The 17892-nt window shown below is 35.7% G+C and overlaps 1 protein-coding gene across 1 annotated transcript; it reads left to right on the top strand.

Moving 5' to 3' along the window:
- The first annotated feature begins 5833 nt into the window (after positions 1–5833).
- Positions 5834–7397, top strand: LOC100663674 (olfactory receptor 10AG1-like). The gene has a single exon (XM_003423348.4). It carries the CDS (start codon positions 6459–6461, stop codon positions 7395–7397), a length of 939 nt encoding a protein of 312 aa, XP_003423396.3. The 5' UTR covers positions 5834–6458.
- Positions 7398–17892: the final 10495 nt, after the last annotated feature.

Genomic DNA, 17892 nt, shown 5'->3' on the forward strand with positions numbered 1-17892 from the left:
ACCTCCAAAGAAACTCCTATTTAACTGATTGGTGACTCACAGCAGATCCCATCATGGAGGTGATCACGTTAAAACAGATCTGGTCATGAAAGTGATTACAACATTATACAACTGCCAAACTACATCATAACTGCCAAACCACTGAGAATCATGGCCCAGCCAAGTTGACTTATGATCTTAAAGATCATACTACCTAAATGTCACTCTTATTTGAAGACTTGAAGGGGAAGAATTTTATAACAATAGACTGACTATTGTCCTGCAATCTTGCCTCTCATCTCAGCTGGAATTAGATCAGAAGCTTATTTTCTCCTAAGTGAAGTTTAATATGATTCACACCTTAAAAGTGGGTTCACAGAAGGAATGAAGTTGGGGAAAGATAGTAGAATACTGCAAGGAAAGAAAAAAGTCTCCCTGTTGAATTAATCTTGGGGAAAAAAATACTTTTAAACTAGATTTAATATATCCAACAACAACTTCTCAGTTTGCCAGGAAGTCTTGAAGAAATAAATTATGTATTATATGGTTTGTAGGTAAAAATGCTCTTTGCTGTCAGAACTTTTATTACTACACTTACAGAGGCTACTCTCTGAATTTTGATCAAGGCTCCCATTTCAGAGGAGAAAATAAGCAAAATAACTTGAGGAAAATGTGACAGGAGCTCAGTTTAACAGGAACAGAGGGCCAATGCGAAGCAGTCATAATAGATAGGGTGAGAATTGGATTTGTGTCAGTTTTGGATGGCCTCCAATGTATTGCTCCGTTAAGGGCACTCCAGGACCCTATTCAAGTCTATGAAATAAAACTTTCTGCACACTCTATTCCATTGAGAGGCTGCAGAGGAAGAGTAATCTGGTTAGAGAGAGAGCTATCTGAGAAAATAAATAAATAAACTAAACCAGAGAGTGCCAAAGAGATTCATTTAATTGGAAATTTAACTGTGTTAGGTAGAAGAGGTCCCAAAGGGCAGAGATAACTATTTCGTTTTTAAAGAGCATTGCAGGTTCAAACTAAATGGACTGTTTTAAAGGGGGATTGAATACCACTGACAAAACAAGTTGTTTCAGCCGAAATAATTTAAATACTTAAATATGTAAACCCTCTTCAGTGAGGAAGGAACAAGATTATCACAAATAGACCAAAACTCAGACCCACTGCCACCAAGTTTGATTCCTACCCATATCAACCCTGCAGGACAGAGGAGAATTGCCCCATAGGGTTTCCAAGGTTATAACTCTTTACAGAAGCTGACTGCTGCAACTTTCGTCCATAGAGCAGCAGGTGGGTTCTAACTCCAAATTTTTTTGAATAGGAACTGAGAACTTTAATCACTGCACCACCAGGGCTGCTATAATCCCAAATAATAAAGGTAAATATTAACTTTTTATTAATACTCAACTTCAGTTTAAAATATTATTAAAACTAACAATATAGAGTAACAAATGTGCCATTTTGTTAAAGCAACTCCTTTATATTTCTGACTCTATAAAATATAATTGAACACAAATACTTATTTTAAATAGTGGTATTAAATTACTTTGAAACACTGAAAATTCAAAAAACTGCTATGTTTTTGTTAGAAAACTTCATTTCTTGCAAAGACTTTGTAGCAAAATACAATTATATTTATGTATTTTAGTTCTGATGATATTTTTAAAAAACTATTTAAAGTAAAACAATTCATGGAATAAATTTATAATCATTGAAGAATTCAAGAAAAATTTATTTTAAAGAAAATGATATTTTTAAGTTAAAGAATTTATAAAATAATAAAGTTTTAAGATCATATTGTTTTTCAAATTAATTTCAGAGTTTAAGTTGCTAATTGATATCAAAAATACAAACATAGCTGAGATTTAGGTAGATTGGGGACATTGACAGTGAGTAATATCTAACTGAGTCAGGATGTTGTTAACCAAATCCAGATCCATTGCCTTTGAGTGGATTCCAACTCCTTATGACTCTATAGGGTAGAGTAGAACCGCCTCACAGGGATTCTAAGGCTCTAAATCTTTATGAAAGCAGACTGCCACATCTTTCTCTCACAGAGTGACTAATGGGTTTGAATCACCGACCTTTGGTTAGCAACCAAGCACTTAAGCACTGTGCCACCACGACATAGTCAGAATATTGTTATGCATTCCTTAATCATTTGGATTTTTCCCAGGGAATGGATGCTTAGATTTCAAATAAAAATATGATAACATTGCTTTATTTCCTTTAAGTAATATGAACTTAAAATTTTTCAAGAAAGAAGAATAATACAGTTTTGGGAGAATACACAGGGTAAATCTCTGTTCTTTCTACCCTGTTCTCTTGAGAATAACATAGTCAAATCTTAATGTATTTGATGTTATACGTGTTCTTGGGAAACATCTAGCTCAATTGGCATAACATAATTTATAAAGTAAATGTTCTACATTCTACTTTAGTGAGTAGTATCTGGGGTCTTAAAAGCTTGTGAGCTGCCGTCTAGGATATTCCACTGGTCTCACCCCTTCTGGAGAAAGGGAGAATGAAGAAAACCAAAGACACAAGGGAAAAGTAGTCCAAAGGACTAACGGACCACAACTACCACAGCCTCCACCAGACTGAGTCCAGCACAACTAGATGGTGCCTGGCTACCTCCACCAACTGCTCTGACTGCGATCACAATAGAAGGTCCTGGACAGAGCTGGATAAAAATGTAGAACAAAATTCCAGCTCACAAAAAAAAAAAAAAAAACGGATTTACTGGTCTGACAGAACCTGGAGAAAACCTGAGAGTACGCAGTCTGACACTCTTATAGCTCAGTAATGAAGTCACTCCTGAGGTTCACCCTTCAGCCAAAGATTAGACAGACCCACAAAACAAAATGAGACTAAATGGACACACAAGCCCAGGGGCAAGGACGAGAAGGCCGAAGGGGACAGGGAAGCTTATAGTGAGGAATCCAAGGTCAAGAAGGGGAGAGTGCTGACATACCCTGGGGTTGGCAACCAATGTCAAAAAACGGTATGTGTATTAATTGTTTAATGAGAAACTAGTTTGCTCTGTAAACATTCATTTAAAGTACAATAAAAAAAATTTACAAAATAATACAAAGTTTTAAGCTCGTACTGTTTTTCAAATTTACTTTCAGGGTTTATGTTCTTCATTTATATCAAAACTACAGACATAGACGAGGTTTAGGTAGATTGAGGACATTGACAGTGGCTAATAGCTAACTGAATCAGCATACTGTTAAACAAAGCCAAACCCATTGCCTCTGAGTAAATTCGGACTCATGATGACCGTATCAGGTAGAGCAGAACTGCCTCATAGGGTTTCTAAGGCTGTAAATCTTTGTGGGCGCAGACTGCCACATTTTCCTTCCACGGAGCAGCAGGTGAGTTTGAATCACTGAAGTTTTGGTTTGCAGCTGAGCACTTAACCGCTGTATCACCAGGACTCCTTCAGAATATTGTTACACATTCCTTAATCATTTGGGTTTTTTCCAGGGAATGGATGCTTAGATTTGAATTAAAAATATGATAACATTAAGTTTTATTTCCCTTTAAGTAATAAGAACTTAAACATCTTTAATAAAGAAGAGTAATATAGATATTTTTGGGAGAATACACAGGGTAAATCTCTGCTCTTTCTACCCTGTTCTCTTGAGAAAAACACAGACAAATCTACATATTTAATGTTATACATGGATAAGTTCATCTCGCCAAAGAGTTGAGTTAGTATAATTAGAAATGCTATCTCACTTATCACTCAAAGTCATTTTATTCAATTAACATGAATTTAATTATTTTTTAGTAAATGCTGTCGTTCTTAAAGTAATACATAAAGATTCGATTCTTTTGTCCTTTTGCGAGTCTTAATCTTTTCCCTCTTAAGGGTGATGCTTTCATTTTGATAATGTGTGTCCCTTTATTTCAGTTCAGAATCAAATCCTGAGCACTATATTAGGTGAACGCCTATTTTCTAGGATCCATGTTGCTTTCGAGTAGGAAAACAGTCACAGCATTTACCTCTCAGATCATTTGTTATCAGTAAAAGAAAATGCATACAAAAGCTATTAACCTGATTGCAATTCTAAGTGCTGTACAGTGATGGGTACTATAGGTATTATAGTCCACAAAGTAGAGATAATGGTATAAACTCTAATATTAGCAGAGAATTCATGGAGAAATTGCAACTTGAGACTTGAATGGTTTTGCTTTTCAGGTCTCACTTCATGCCAACAATAATGCTGTGATATAAAAGGAAAATAAATTGGAGAGTATTGTTCATGTTGTATTGCATACTGAGTAAAACAATCTGAAAAATAAATTAAAATTAGTTTTAATAAAAATAATTATAAATGGATGGTCATAATAATAAGTAACGGTTAATAACAACAATAATAATAGATAATAATATTAGCCTTTTATAAATGCCAGGACATCTTCAAGGTGCTTTACTTACATTAAAAGTTTTAATTCCCATAACAACTCTAAATGTTGGTGTAGTTGCTAGCCATTTAACAGCTCAGCAAACTGTGACACAGGAAGATTAACTTGCACCAAGTCATCACACAGCTAGGTGCTGGAGCTGTAATTCAATCCCAGTCCATCTGGGAAATCCTGTTATATAACCATGGCACAGTGCCCTAGTGGCACAGTAGTTAAGTGCTCAGCTGCTAGTCAAAAAGTCAATGGTTTAAAATCTCTAGCTGCTCCATGGAATAAAGGCATAGCAGCTGGTTTTCCTAAAGGTTTACAGCCTCAAAAACCCTATGGGATAGATCTATTCTATCCTGTATTGTCACTATGAGTTGGAATCGACTCCTCAGCATTTTTTTTTTTTTTTTTTACCATGATGCGATAATTCTACTATCCTTTTTTTTTAGCGGACAAGGTGCAAACCCATTAGGATGGACAGATGAAAAACAGGGTAAGGCAAGAGGCACTTTGTCCATTGCAAAATTTAAGGAGGCACTCACCTTCAGGATTGTGCAAGTGCAAGGATGGCCCAGAATGCCTCTTTAATTTTGCACCTTAGGAGCTTCACTGACTAGTCCTTGTCCTGTCCCTGATGCAAGGGAATGGTGGGAAAAATACTTGCTCACAAAGGAAATCGAAACCACTTTATCAAATACCTACTTAACCAGACAATCTATTAAATTCTAGGGCTACAGACTTAAAGAAAATACTATCATAATCATAGTTACAGAAACATAACTAAAAAGTCAACAATTTAAAATTGGTAAGTAGGTGTTGTATTTTACCAGTATTATCTCATTTAAGTCTCAGAAACAAAGAACTAAACATTAGAAACTTCAAATAATTGCTTCATGTTACAGATAATAAATCACAGAGACAGACGTCAAATTCAGGTCCATTAAAAAAAAAAGTGGATGCTGAGTCACAATAAAAAAAAAGTATATACAATTGGAAGAATGACCCACACTTAGTGAGTCTCAATACCCTTACAGTTAAAGAAAAGTAAGTTTAGAAACAGCTTTCTCAAGTGTTGCTTTTTTGAGGAACAACAAAAATAATGGTGGGTGTACACAGCACAGTGAGTATAACATAACAGCCCATATCTTTCCTTCTCCTGTCCCAAACACATACACACAGGTAGCAAATATTCTCCATGCTGCCTTTGCTTTTCCAGAGTGACCGCCATTTATTATTTGTATCTGGATCAATGTTCCCAGGCCAATTTCCCTGAATAAAATCCTCATGTCCACTTAATATCCTATCAAAAGTTGTTTGTTTTATTCACCTATGAAAAATAAAATACTCTCAAAATTTTCATTCTAAACTATCTAATAATAGTTGTATTCTAAGAACCTATATATTTAAAGGAGCCCTGGTGGCACAGCGGTTAAGAGCTCGGCTGCCATCCAAAATGTTGGTGGTTCAAATCTACCAGCTGCTACTTGGAAACCCTATGGGGCAGTTCTGCTAGACTCCATAGGGTTGCCATGAGTTGAAATCAACTCCGTGGCAATGGGTACAGGCATAGGCTTAAAATCATCAATGGATAGGAAAAGGAAATATCAAACCAGGCAGTTGAAAATATGTTAGAAGACAGTTTATGATACAGTGTTAGACAAGTTTGACTGAGAAAATGCATACAGAAGTACAATGGGATTGTCAAGGAGTGCAATTAATTTAAAGTGAGATTAGATGGCAAAGCTGAGGGTCAGTCTCCAGCAGTTAACCAATTGCTGCAGTGCTGTGTTGAGTAAGGTATAGCTTATCTACCCGGGGCTGTGATCCAAAAGCATAGTGAAATGATCTTAAAATAAACGTGAGGGGGCAGTTTAGTGTGATTTAACAGGAGGACATGGGATATACATAACTGCTATCATTCTTCAAGTGCCATCAATTACAGTGATCATGAAATCCAACCCGGATACCTCAATACAATTTAGAGAAGAGGCAAAGAGATACAGGAAGGTAAAGGAAATGCACATGTAAATTTACATTTTCCACAGATGAATCATCAAGAAATACCACCAGAAAGTAATCTAACTGAAGTGATGGAATTTGTTCTCTTGGGCTTTGCTGACATACCCCATCTCCAGTGGCTTCTTTTTGGATTATTTTTAATCATCTATATCATTATCCTGATGAGCAATGGCACCATATTTCTAATAACAAAAATGGATCCTGCTCTCCAGAGCCCTATGTATTTTTTCCTGGCAAATTTTTCCTTCTTGGAAATCTGCTATGTATCAGCTACCCTCCCCAGAATGTTGATGAATCTAGGAACCCAGAGAAGAAGTATTTCCTTAGTTGCCTGTGCTACACAGATGTGCTTTGTCCTTATGTTTGGAGCCACCGAGTGTTTCCTCCTGGCAGTGATGGCCTATGACCGCTATGTGGCCATTTGTAACCCTCTGAACTATCTTTTAGTCATGAACCACAGGGTCTGTACCCAGTTGGTGACTGGGTCCTGGACCATTGGAATCCCAGTTCAGATAGGGCAGACATATCAGATTTTCTCTCTGCCTTTTTGTGGATCTAAGGAAATTAATCACTTCTTCTGTGACATTCCCCCAATACTCAAGCTAGCTTGTGGGGACACTTTTGTAAATGAGGTGTTGGTCTACATAGTTGTGTTGTTTATCACAGTTCCATTTCTTTTGATACTGGGCTCCTACAGTAAAATCATCTCCATCATCCTGAAGTTGCCATCAGCCACAAGTCAAGCCAAAGCCTTCTCCACCTGCTCGTCTCATCTTATGGTTGTGGTGTTATTCTTTGGAACAGGAATTACTGCCTACTTAAGACCCAACACTAGATCCTCAGAGGGAACTGACAAAGTGCTTTCTCTTTTTTACACTATCCTAACTCCTATGTTTAATCCCATGATATACAGTCTAAGGAACAAAGATGTCATAACGGCATTGAGAAAATTGCTATGTAAATAATTCACTTCAGTAAAAAATGAGTCAAATGTATAAGAATTGCTTTCTCACATATTTTAATCCAATTTAAATGGTGTATGCCTTGTCTTTCTATAAAATGGCAATTATTTCCAAATTAAAAGTTACATATAATGTTGTCAGAACTTTCTGCTCAACTTATATAAGTAGTACATGTATCAGCTGATAGCAGATTGTTCCATTAGTAATTCTGTAATTCCATTGTGCAATGTCCTCCCTCAATAAGAACTTTTGCAGGGGCTGATTTAATTTAATCTGTTGTAATGTATAATTTGTTATATCACTTATTAGGAAGCATTTAATTCATTTCCAAAAATGTCCATGTAGTTGTGACATCCATTTTAAATTATGTTGGTATATCAATGCATTGAACATTTGGCATGATTTATGTTTATATCAGATTAAAGTTTTCTATATAGCACAATCATATAGTTTGAGAAAATAGATATTAAAATATGTATATATGATTAGAAAAGTATGAGGTTATTCACAAGTTTTTGATTTTACTTTGTTTTGTTTTAGTTTTCTGGAGATGATAAGAGGGATGAGAAAATAACAAAAAAGGGAATTCATTGAAAAAAAATAGTACCTGCTATAAAAACAGTAGATATCACACACATACCTTGTACACAGCATACACACACACACAGGTACACATTGAAAATGATGAATGGAAATATATCATCAAATGTCAATTACGAATATTCCAGAGTAAATTTTCTATTATTTTTCTTTAGTTTTTTTTTTTTTCCCCCTGAATTACAATTAACCTGTGTTTTCCATGAAATCAAGAAAATGGAGCAATAAATCTGTGTTCACGTGGATAACAAAAATGATAGTAGTTGCTCGTGCTGTTTCCCTACTTCTGTTTTATAATTGGCCTTACTCCATTCCAGTATTTTAAATTTACCTAATGAATCTTTCATATATGAAGGCAACAGATCCCCCCAAAAAACCATGAACTGTCTCCATGAGTTACAGTTTAAAAAGAATGTGCTGAAGATTTCATCTGCTTTGAAAGCTTTTACTGAGAAGTAAAAGAAGTCAGTTATATCCACATTTACACGGACATACCTAGCTCAAGTGGGGAGGGAAGTGAGGGACTACTCCTTACTCAGAACAAAATAGAGAGAATATGTAACATCTTGGATGACAAGCCCAAAAGGAAAAAGTGTACCCTGATTAAGAGCAAGGAACAAGAAATAAATCACCAAGTTTCTCCTGTAATAGGACTATCAAATACTGTAAAAAAATCTAATGGAAATTATTAAAGACAGGGAAGTATAAAAGAAATGAGAATATAATAACAAAAAATAATTCCATGAAAATTTCCAAGCAGAAAGTGGGTCACTCCTGAAGCTATTAGAAGCGGAATACGGTGAGAGAGAAACTGTGAGGTCCTTTTGATCTCACTGTCTCATGTAGGGAGAAGAAAGTTTGGGAGATGAAATACTTTACCAAGCACTATGTCCTTCTCCAGGGATTGGTCCCTCCTGATAGCATGCCCAAAGTAAGCAAGACAAAGTCTCGCCATCCTCATTTCTGAGGAGCATTCTAGCTGTACTTACTCCAAGGCAGACTTGTTCTTTTCGCAGTCCATGCTGTATTCAGTATTATTCACTTACACCACGATTTAAATGTGTCAATTCTTCTTCTGCCTTTCATTCTCATTGTCCAGCTTTCACATGGATATGACCCTATATGACAGAATAGAACTGCCCCATAGGGTTCTCTAGGCTGCAATCAGTATATGAACAAAAACTCTTTTCTCCTAGGGAGACACTGGTGGGTTTGAATCCTCGGCCTTTTGGTTAGCAGCCAAGTACTTAACACTTGTGCTAACAGGGTCCCTTAGAATATATTTACAGAACTTCCAAAACTCAATAATAAGAACATCAACAACAAAAACAAGAAGCATTTTTTAATATTGGTAAAATGTTTGAACAGGAACTTCTCAAAGAAAATATACAGATGGAAAATAAGGCCATGAACAGTGATCACATCAATTCTGATTAAGGAATAGAAAATGAAAAATAAAATGATACCAGTAGACAGTTACTAAGATTCCCTAGGTGGTGCAAATGATTCGTGTTTGACTACTAGCCCAAAGATTGGTGGTTCAAAACCCACTCATCAGGGTCAGGAAAGAAAGGCCTGACAATCTCCTTCTGTAAAAAGTACAGCCAAGAAAACCCTCTAGAACGGCAGTTCTACTCTGTAATATATGGGGTTGCCATAAATTGGATCAACTTGACAGCAATTTTTTTTTTTAGACCTTTATTAGAATAACATTTTTAAACAAATCTGATAACATAAAATGATGGCAAGAATTCAGAGCAATTAGAACACTCATATTTCTGGTGTGAATGCAATTTTGGAAATTTCTATTTTGGAAAATTTGTTGGTAGTTTCCTATAACGTTAATTGTATACTTACTATATGATCCAGTAGTCTCACTGTGGCTATTCGCCATAGAGAAATGAAAACCTGTACACACAAAATCCTCTAAAGAAATATTCATAGCAACTTTATTTGTTAAAGGTGGCTAACCTCTGTTTCAATAACCATTATAAAAACTTATATTTTTCGTTTTTTATCTGACTTTTAACTCAGTCAATAAAGATAAGCAAGAAATTAATCTTAATCAAAAGTAAGTGTGAACTATTTCTGTCCAATATCAAATTTATTTTTATAGAATCTTTATGTCTTAAATATCATCGCAGAACATTCGCTTTCAGAAAACGACAAAAAAGGAAATTTTTTTTCAATTTCAAACACTGTCTCAGATAAAAAATGAACATACAAAAAGAAATGTTTCTGTAGTGTTGATTTACAACTCATCGCGGCCCAACAGGACAGAGTAGAGCTGCCTCACGGGGTTCCCAAGGAGTGGCTGGTGGATTTGAACTGCCAAGCTTTCGGTTAGCAGCTGAGTTCTTAACCACTGTGCTACTAGGGCTCCACTGTTTCAGATAGTCTTTGCATTTTTCTGAGTTTGATGATTATAAGATAAAACACCGTTTTTTGTTGACGTTGTTTTTTCAACTATCTTTGGACACCTTTGTTTCAGATTTCTGTTTTAAATGGACTACCCTGCTTTAAGAGCAGGGATAAATGCAGAGTGAGGATGTAAGGTGAGAGACGAGCTTACGAAAAGATCAGACACGATAAAGAGGATGCAGTTCCTGAGGACGAGTGTCAGGTCAATTGTGGAGTGAATGATACATGGTAGGTGGCAGGTAAGAAAATGTACTGATTTATTCAACAAGGATCTTGATCATCTTCCATGTATTAGGTTCCAGACTGAGTTGTAAAGGTGAATAAAACACAGTTACGGTTTTGTAGAATGATGACGTGAAAGAAAGCAAGCATTGTGCAGTCTTATAGAATTAAAATCATGTCTTAGCAATATTGCATGGTTAGCTACTAGTTCCTGACTGTCCTTGAGACTCAGAGCATTTTTATCATTCTCCATGATCAGATTTTAATTAGAAGCAATTTGTCAGATAATGACTGTGGAAATACCAGTAGTGCTTTAATATTTAGTCTAGAACTTTATGGGCACTGCGGTAAGCAGTTATTTGACTTTACTCAGTTACAGAAAATCCATGGATTGTGTAAAAATCGAATAGATTGTTGCTCCTGACACAATTGTGTTACTTCTAGGATGCTGTCCACGATTAACACCCTTAAAGTATGATAAAAAATGAGCCCCCACTTTTCAGTGACTTTAAAATTGTTGTTGTTAGGTGCTATTGAGTGGGGTTCTCACTCATACTGACCCTACGTACAACACAATGAAACACTGACCAATCCTGCACAATTCTCACAATCTTCGCTATGTTTGAGCCCATTGTTGCAGTCATTGCATGCCAATTCCTCTAGTTGAGAATCTTCTTCTTTCTTGTTGACTCTCTGCTTTACCAAGCATGATGTCCCTCTCCAGGCAATGGTCTTTCCTGATCTCATGTCCAAAGTACATAAGACAAAGTCTCTCCATCCTCACTTCTAGGGGGCATTCTGGCTGTACTTCTTCCAAGACAGATTTGTTCATTCTTCTGGTGTATTTATGGTATATCCAATATTCTTCACCAACACCATAATTCAAAGGCATCAATTCTTCTGCTATCTTCATTATCCATTGGCTAGGTTTCACATTCTTGAGACGACTGAAAATACCGTGACTTGGATCAGGCACACCTTAGTCCTCAAAGGGACATCTTTACTTTTTAATCAGGTCTTTTGCAGTAGATTTGCCCAATGAAATACATTGTTTGATTTATTGACTGCTGCTTCCATGGATGTTGATTGTGGATCCAAGTAAAATGACATACTTGACAACTTCAATATTTTTTCTGCTTGTTGTAATGTTGCTTATTGGTCCAGTTGTGAGGATTTTTGTTATCTTTATGTTGTAGCATAATCCATACTGAAGGCTGTGGTCTTTGATCTTCATCAGTAAGTGCTTCAAGTCCTCTTCTCTTTCTTCAGGCAAAGTAGTGTCATCTGCTTATCACAGGTTGTTAATTAGTCTTCCTTCAAACCTGATGCCCAGTTATTCTTCATATTGTCCACTTTCTTGGATTATTTGCTCAGCATACAGATTGAATAAGTATGGTGAACTGATGCAGCCCTGACACACACATTTCCTGATTTTAAACCATGTAATATCCCCTTGTTCTGTTCAAACAACTGCCTTCTGGTCTATGTACAGGTTCCACATGAGTACAATTAAGTGCTCTGGAAGTCTCATTTTTTGAAAAATAATTCATAATTTGTTATGATCCACACATTCAAATGCCTCTGTATAATGAACAAAATACAGGTAAATATCTTTCTGGTCTCCTCTGTGTTCAGCCAATATCCATCTGACATCAGCAATTAATTCATTGATTTCAATTATTTCATGGTTCCCTAAGTCCACACCATTGCGTTTACATTAGTGTGTCTAATCTTTGCCACCTTTAGCTCTTTCTAAACTGAAATTAACCCTTTGAACTGATATTATCAAGAAAAGTGAGCTTTTGTCAACATAACCATTAATGCCCAACCCCCCAATTCCAGATTCTCAAATTGACAACTCACGTACAGAGATTATTTAGTTCATTTCTCCCTAAAAACTTCCATTGGCAGTTCTTTTGATATTTATGTCATTGTATAGTTTTAGTTACAACAATACCCATGTGTAAAAACAATTTTAGTTCCTTTTTTGTGTTTGTATTTCTGTATCATAAAGCCATTTACATCTTCTATTATCTGACATGATGTTCTACATTCATCAATTTACATTTTTGTTCATGGAAGTAGATACGTGTATATCCCTTCTCATTTAATATTTTATATGCTTCGAGAATTTGATACACAGTTCATAATGGTTATGATAGTAATGATAAAGATGAAGATTATGGTAGTGATGGTGGTGGTGGTGGCATTTTTCTTTTCTGAAATTTATCAAAGCAGGAATCAGAATGTCATGGGACAGTCAATGTCTTAAAAGTTCAGATATCTGACTTTTAATCTTCCCTTAACCAAAATCTTGAGAAAGTCAATTCACTATCTTTCTCATCACATTCACGATTAGTAAAATGGGAATAATGATAATATATCCTAATAACTCACAGGATTATTATAAGCCTCAAATATCTACCTAGGATGGAAAAGCATTTGGAAAAAATTAAAGTATCACAAAACTGAGACTTTGCTGTATTTACATACAAGTCATGGTGAAATCACTAGCTTTCTTATGTTTTATATTCAACTTCTCAGAGGTAATCATTCCAATTTTTTTTTTTTTTTTGAGGGATGAAACGTTGCATAGTATCAATTACCTGGAGGAAAACCTACTTGTCTGAACATTGGAATTACTGTTTCTTCAAAAATGTAATAAATCATTTTTTCCTGAAATGTGTTGCTCATATATTAGCCCACTGAACACATAATATGAAAGATAGTTAAATCTTCCTTAATATTCAAAGAAGATATTAAATAACCATTAAATTATTTATTCAGGACCAATCAGTAAGTATAGAATAATACAGTATAGGCTTCTTTTACACTTTTTCAAAATTTGTTCAAAGCTTTGCATTTTTTTTTTCATATATTTCTCTACTCCCTATATTTCCCAATGTGTTAATTCTTACTAAGGTAACCTTTAGAACTTATTCTCTTGACCCAATTATTTATATGATACCTATTATCAGCTAGGAGCCATGGTGGAGTAGCGGTTAAGAGCTCAGGCTGCTAACCAAAATGTGGCAGTTTGAATCAACCAATCACTCCTTGGAATCTCTATGGGGCAGTTCTACTCTGTCCTACAGGGTTGCTATGAGTTGGAATTTGACTCAACGGCAATGGGTTTGGTTGTTTTTTGGTTTATTATCAGCTAATATAATTGAGACTGGCTGGAAAAAAAAATCTGATGACATACTTTACAACAGTAGGCATCTGATTATACATATAATTCATTGACTGTACATGAATACCAGAAAGAGCTCCATACATTTCTTGAGGTAAAGACCAATTTTTTATTCTAGTGTTTTTTATGTTTTTTTTTTTTTTTTATATATTGCACTGATTTTGTAGGTGGTGGCATTTACTGAACCCTGGCCAACAAACATAACCCCCCCTAGAAAAAAAAAATAAGGGGGATCTGAAAGATGATTTGGTGGACCATTTGCTAAAGGTTTAGACTGTCTGTTTTATCATACGCCCTCAGGAACATTTATTTAACAATAAAGAAAATATGTGTGCATTCCTATCTAAACCATTTTGAATGATTTTATGTGTGTGCGTGTATTTAGACTGTGACAGGAATGCACTTTCAGTAAGCTGTGGTGAGTTGGTGGGAAATAGACCCAGCCCGTTTCAGTCACACCTTTGTCTCTGGGCAGTAACTGGTACCAGCTCCGTTTTCTAGTTGACACAGGGAAAAGGCACTGGGAAAACGACCCGAAGTTCAGCGGGGCAGGATTATCCAATAAGCAATAATCTAGGATGTGATGAAACCCATATGAAATTGTTCACTACAAATTAGTAAGTAAACACAAGTAAGCCCATGCATACCTTGCTTAATGTAAAAGTGGTACATACCTTGATTACTGGTTAATCCATCCCTGCTCAGTTAGCACGGAGGATGGAGGACTCAAAGCCTTTCCGCTTATGGTGGCTGAAAACTCATCATCCCTTGCCATGACCAAATGGCATCTGTTGAACATGCCCTGTGCACCCATGAGCCTGGCCCAGATGAGGAAGTGGGTCCATTCTGGGGACCGAGACTTCTTCCACAAACTGTCTCTATGAGGCTGGTTAGAAGGCTGGAAAAACGGAGATAGGGCAGGCTGTAGGCCAGGCCTGTTACTGTTAAGAGACAGGTATCCAGGCCCTGAGGAAAAGAAAAAGTGAGCCTCCTGGCCTCTAGAACTTTCTGTTGAATGAGTAGTATGGTGAACAGAAGCTGAGAACAGACGTGACTGAAGCCCTGTTAGTAAGAAAAGTTATCACTCTCAGGGACCATGGGGAACTATTTCTGACGTGTGCACAGACTTCACAGTGTGTTGTTTGTGATAATGGTGGCTTCTGTTCACTGCACCCCAGCCAGAGACTCCTCAGAGAGTGTCCTTGCTCCCCATAGCAACTCTGGGAGGCCAGGGTTATAATCCCAATCTCACTCAACATTTTTTACATATAAAATTCAGTGACATTAATTTTGTTCATCATGTTGTACGACCATCACCATTATCCATTGCCAAAGTTTTTCTTCACCTTTAACAGAAGCTAAATGAAGTGCCATCTAAGCAATTTTAGCAATTCACTTAAGTGTGAATTGATGTTCCATTTACTTTTTCATTAAGACATATGATGTTGGCACATTTTTTGTGAGTTATTCTCTGCCTATATTAAAAAAAAAAAATCCTTTCTTGTCCGGTCGATTTCAATTCATAGCACCCTATAGGGCAGACTAGAACTGCCCATAGGGTTTCCAAAGAGCAGATAATGATGGATTTGAACTGCTGACCTTTTGGTTAGCAGCCAGGCTCTTGACTGCTGTGCCACAAGGTCTCCAAGTTCTTGTGAAATGACTATACATTAACCAATTTTAATTTGGTTGATTGTCTTGTTATTAATGATTTCATGAGCTCCTTTATATATTCTGTGTAATTAACAGCATATGTATTGTGAATATTACTCCCAGTCTGCAGATATTTACTTCTAATCTGTGGACTTCTGATTCCTGTTCTTAATGATCTCTTTTGGTGATAGGAAGTTTTTATTTTTGATGAAGTCACATTTATCAGTTGTCACAAGGATAGTCTTCTATACTTTCTTCCAGTAGCTGCAGATGTTTGTTGACGTATGTAACACGTTTACAAATTTTTTTTCTTTATGGAGTGACTAAAGAGCAAGATTATTTTCTTCCATTCAATTACCTTGTTTTTCAGGACATGTTTTAAAAATCAGTTATTTACTGGTTTATATCTGAACTCTATTTTATTTACACTTTTCTCTTTTTGCTAAAACCACACAACCTTGTTTACGGTTGTTTTCAATAAATCTTCAAATCCTCCAACTATGTTCTTCCTTTTTAAAATACCTTTGGGTTTTTTGGACATTTTTCATTTCGAAACAAAGCTCAAACCCTGGTGGCACAGTGGCTAAGAGTTCAGCTGCTAACCAGAAGGTCAGCAGTTTGCATCCACCAAGCACTCCTTTGAAACCAATGGGATAGTTCTACTGTGTCCTACAGGGTCACTATAAGTCAGAATCAATTGGATGGCACTGGGTTTGGTTTTGGTTTATGTCAGTTGTTTCAAATAACTTTCATTTTGATTGGGGTTGTATTAAATGAGTAATTTGGGGAGAATTTTCATCTTAGTAATATTGAATTTTGATCAGTGCATATGCTACATCTCTCCACTTAGTTTGTCTTAAATTTTTCTCAGTGATATTTTGAAGTTTGCACTCTAAGGTCTTAAAAAAGTTGGCAATTTTATTCTTTATATTTAGTTTTTTACAACTGACTGTTTTTTTTTTTGATATTTCTATTAAAATGATATTTTAATTTAAAAGTTTTCTGTTTGTGAAACTGAATTGGGATGAATTCAAACTAGATTGCTGTAAATTGAGGATATTTATTTTAATCCCTAAGGTAATCACTAATAAAACAATTTTAAAAAATACAGAAAAATAGTGAAGATGAAATCAAAATGGTACACTAGAAAAAAATCAATAAACACAAAAGGAAAGAGATTAGAAGAAAGGAAAAAAAATGATCCAACTATACGCTATCTTTATGATACTTACTTTAGACCCAAAGATAAAAAAGGGGTTGAATATGAAAGGATGGAAAAAGACATTCTATGCAAATTATAATCAAGAGAGCTGTGGTGCTTATAGTAATGCTGGACAAAGTATTAAAATATTCCCCTGGAACATTTAGTTGAGTATGTATGGCACCTGATGACAATTCAAAATTAACTAAAAAATGTAATACTATATTTACATATTATAGCATGTTGAAAACAGTATTATATATTGCTAAGCAATCAGAATAGAATACGGAAATTGCTTCCCGTTGCTGTTGAGTCAATTCTGACTTGTATCAATCCAGTAGGACTGAATAGAACTGCCCCATAAGTTTCCAAGAAGCTAGCAGCTGGTGGATTCAAACTGTCAATATATTGGTTAGTAGCCAAGCTCTTAACCACTATTGCTAGTAACAATTTCTATAAAGAGAAAATACAAATTTTTAAGTAGAAAAAAAAATGCTCACGCTTTAGACAAAGCAAGCAACATTTCTGTTTGCGGATAGATTATGGTCATGATACCTGGAAATTTATCAAGACATCGTTTATCTTCAATCACGATACAGTATCACTCACCAAAGACAGTCATTTCAATAAGTGAATCAAATGATCCATTAATTCATAAAGACTGTGTCAAACCAATTACAGTTATGTCATATTTATCTGGAATATCAAAGAAGGATATTTTCCATGAGATAATATTTACCATAAACTTAAGTAGATTGAGATATTGGATGCTATTTTTCATTCCTCTCTGAATCTGTGCTCCTTGCCATGTAATTTTTAAGCTCTGCAAGAGGCAGATATCCTTCCTCAAACCTTTGACTTTGGTCTCAGCTCTGTGATTCACATTGACTATAGAATATAACAAAAACAGTTGCTTGAAAAGCTTTTGTTAATGCATGTTTCCTTTTGTGACTCAGGCACTGACATTGGAAGAATATACTCTAGCTACCCCAGTGGTCCAAGAAGGATCATAGATACATGAAACAGCTGCCCAATGAACATATACACTTGTTGTCCTGAGTCAAATTCATCAGGCTAGATCAGATGAACTCAGATATTAGCAGATCATAATATGTTTTACTGTCTTTGTATACAGAGATAAAATAAAATTTACATGACCAAATAAAATTTAACCAATCCATATTTTGGACTGTTCAGGCAGAGATATGTCT

Source organism: Loxodonta africana, chromosome 22, assembly GCF_030014295.1.
Source record: "Loxodonta africana isolate mLoxAfr1 chromosome 22, mLoxAfr1.hap2, whole genome shotgun sequence".
Lineage (NCBI taxonomy): Eukaryota > Metazoa > Chordata > Mammalia > Proboscidea > Elephantidae > Loxodonta > Loxodonta africana.

Bases quoted from the DNA above. Each gene is read 5' to 3' on its own strand.
- LOC100663674 (XM_003423348.4), top strand. From the start codon at position 6,459: ATGAATCATCAAGAAATACCACCAGAAAGTAATCTAACTGAAGTGATG.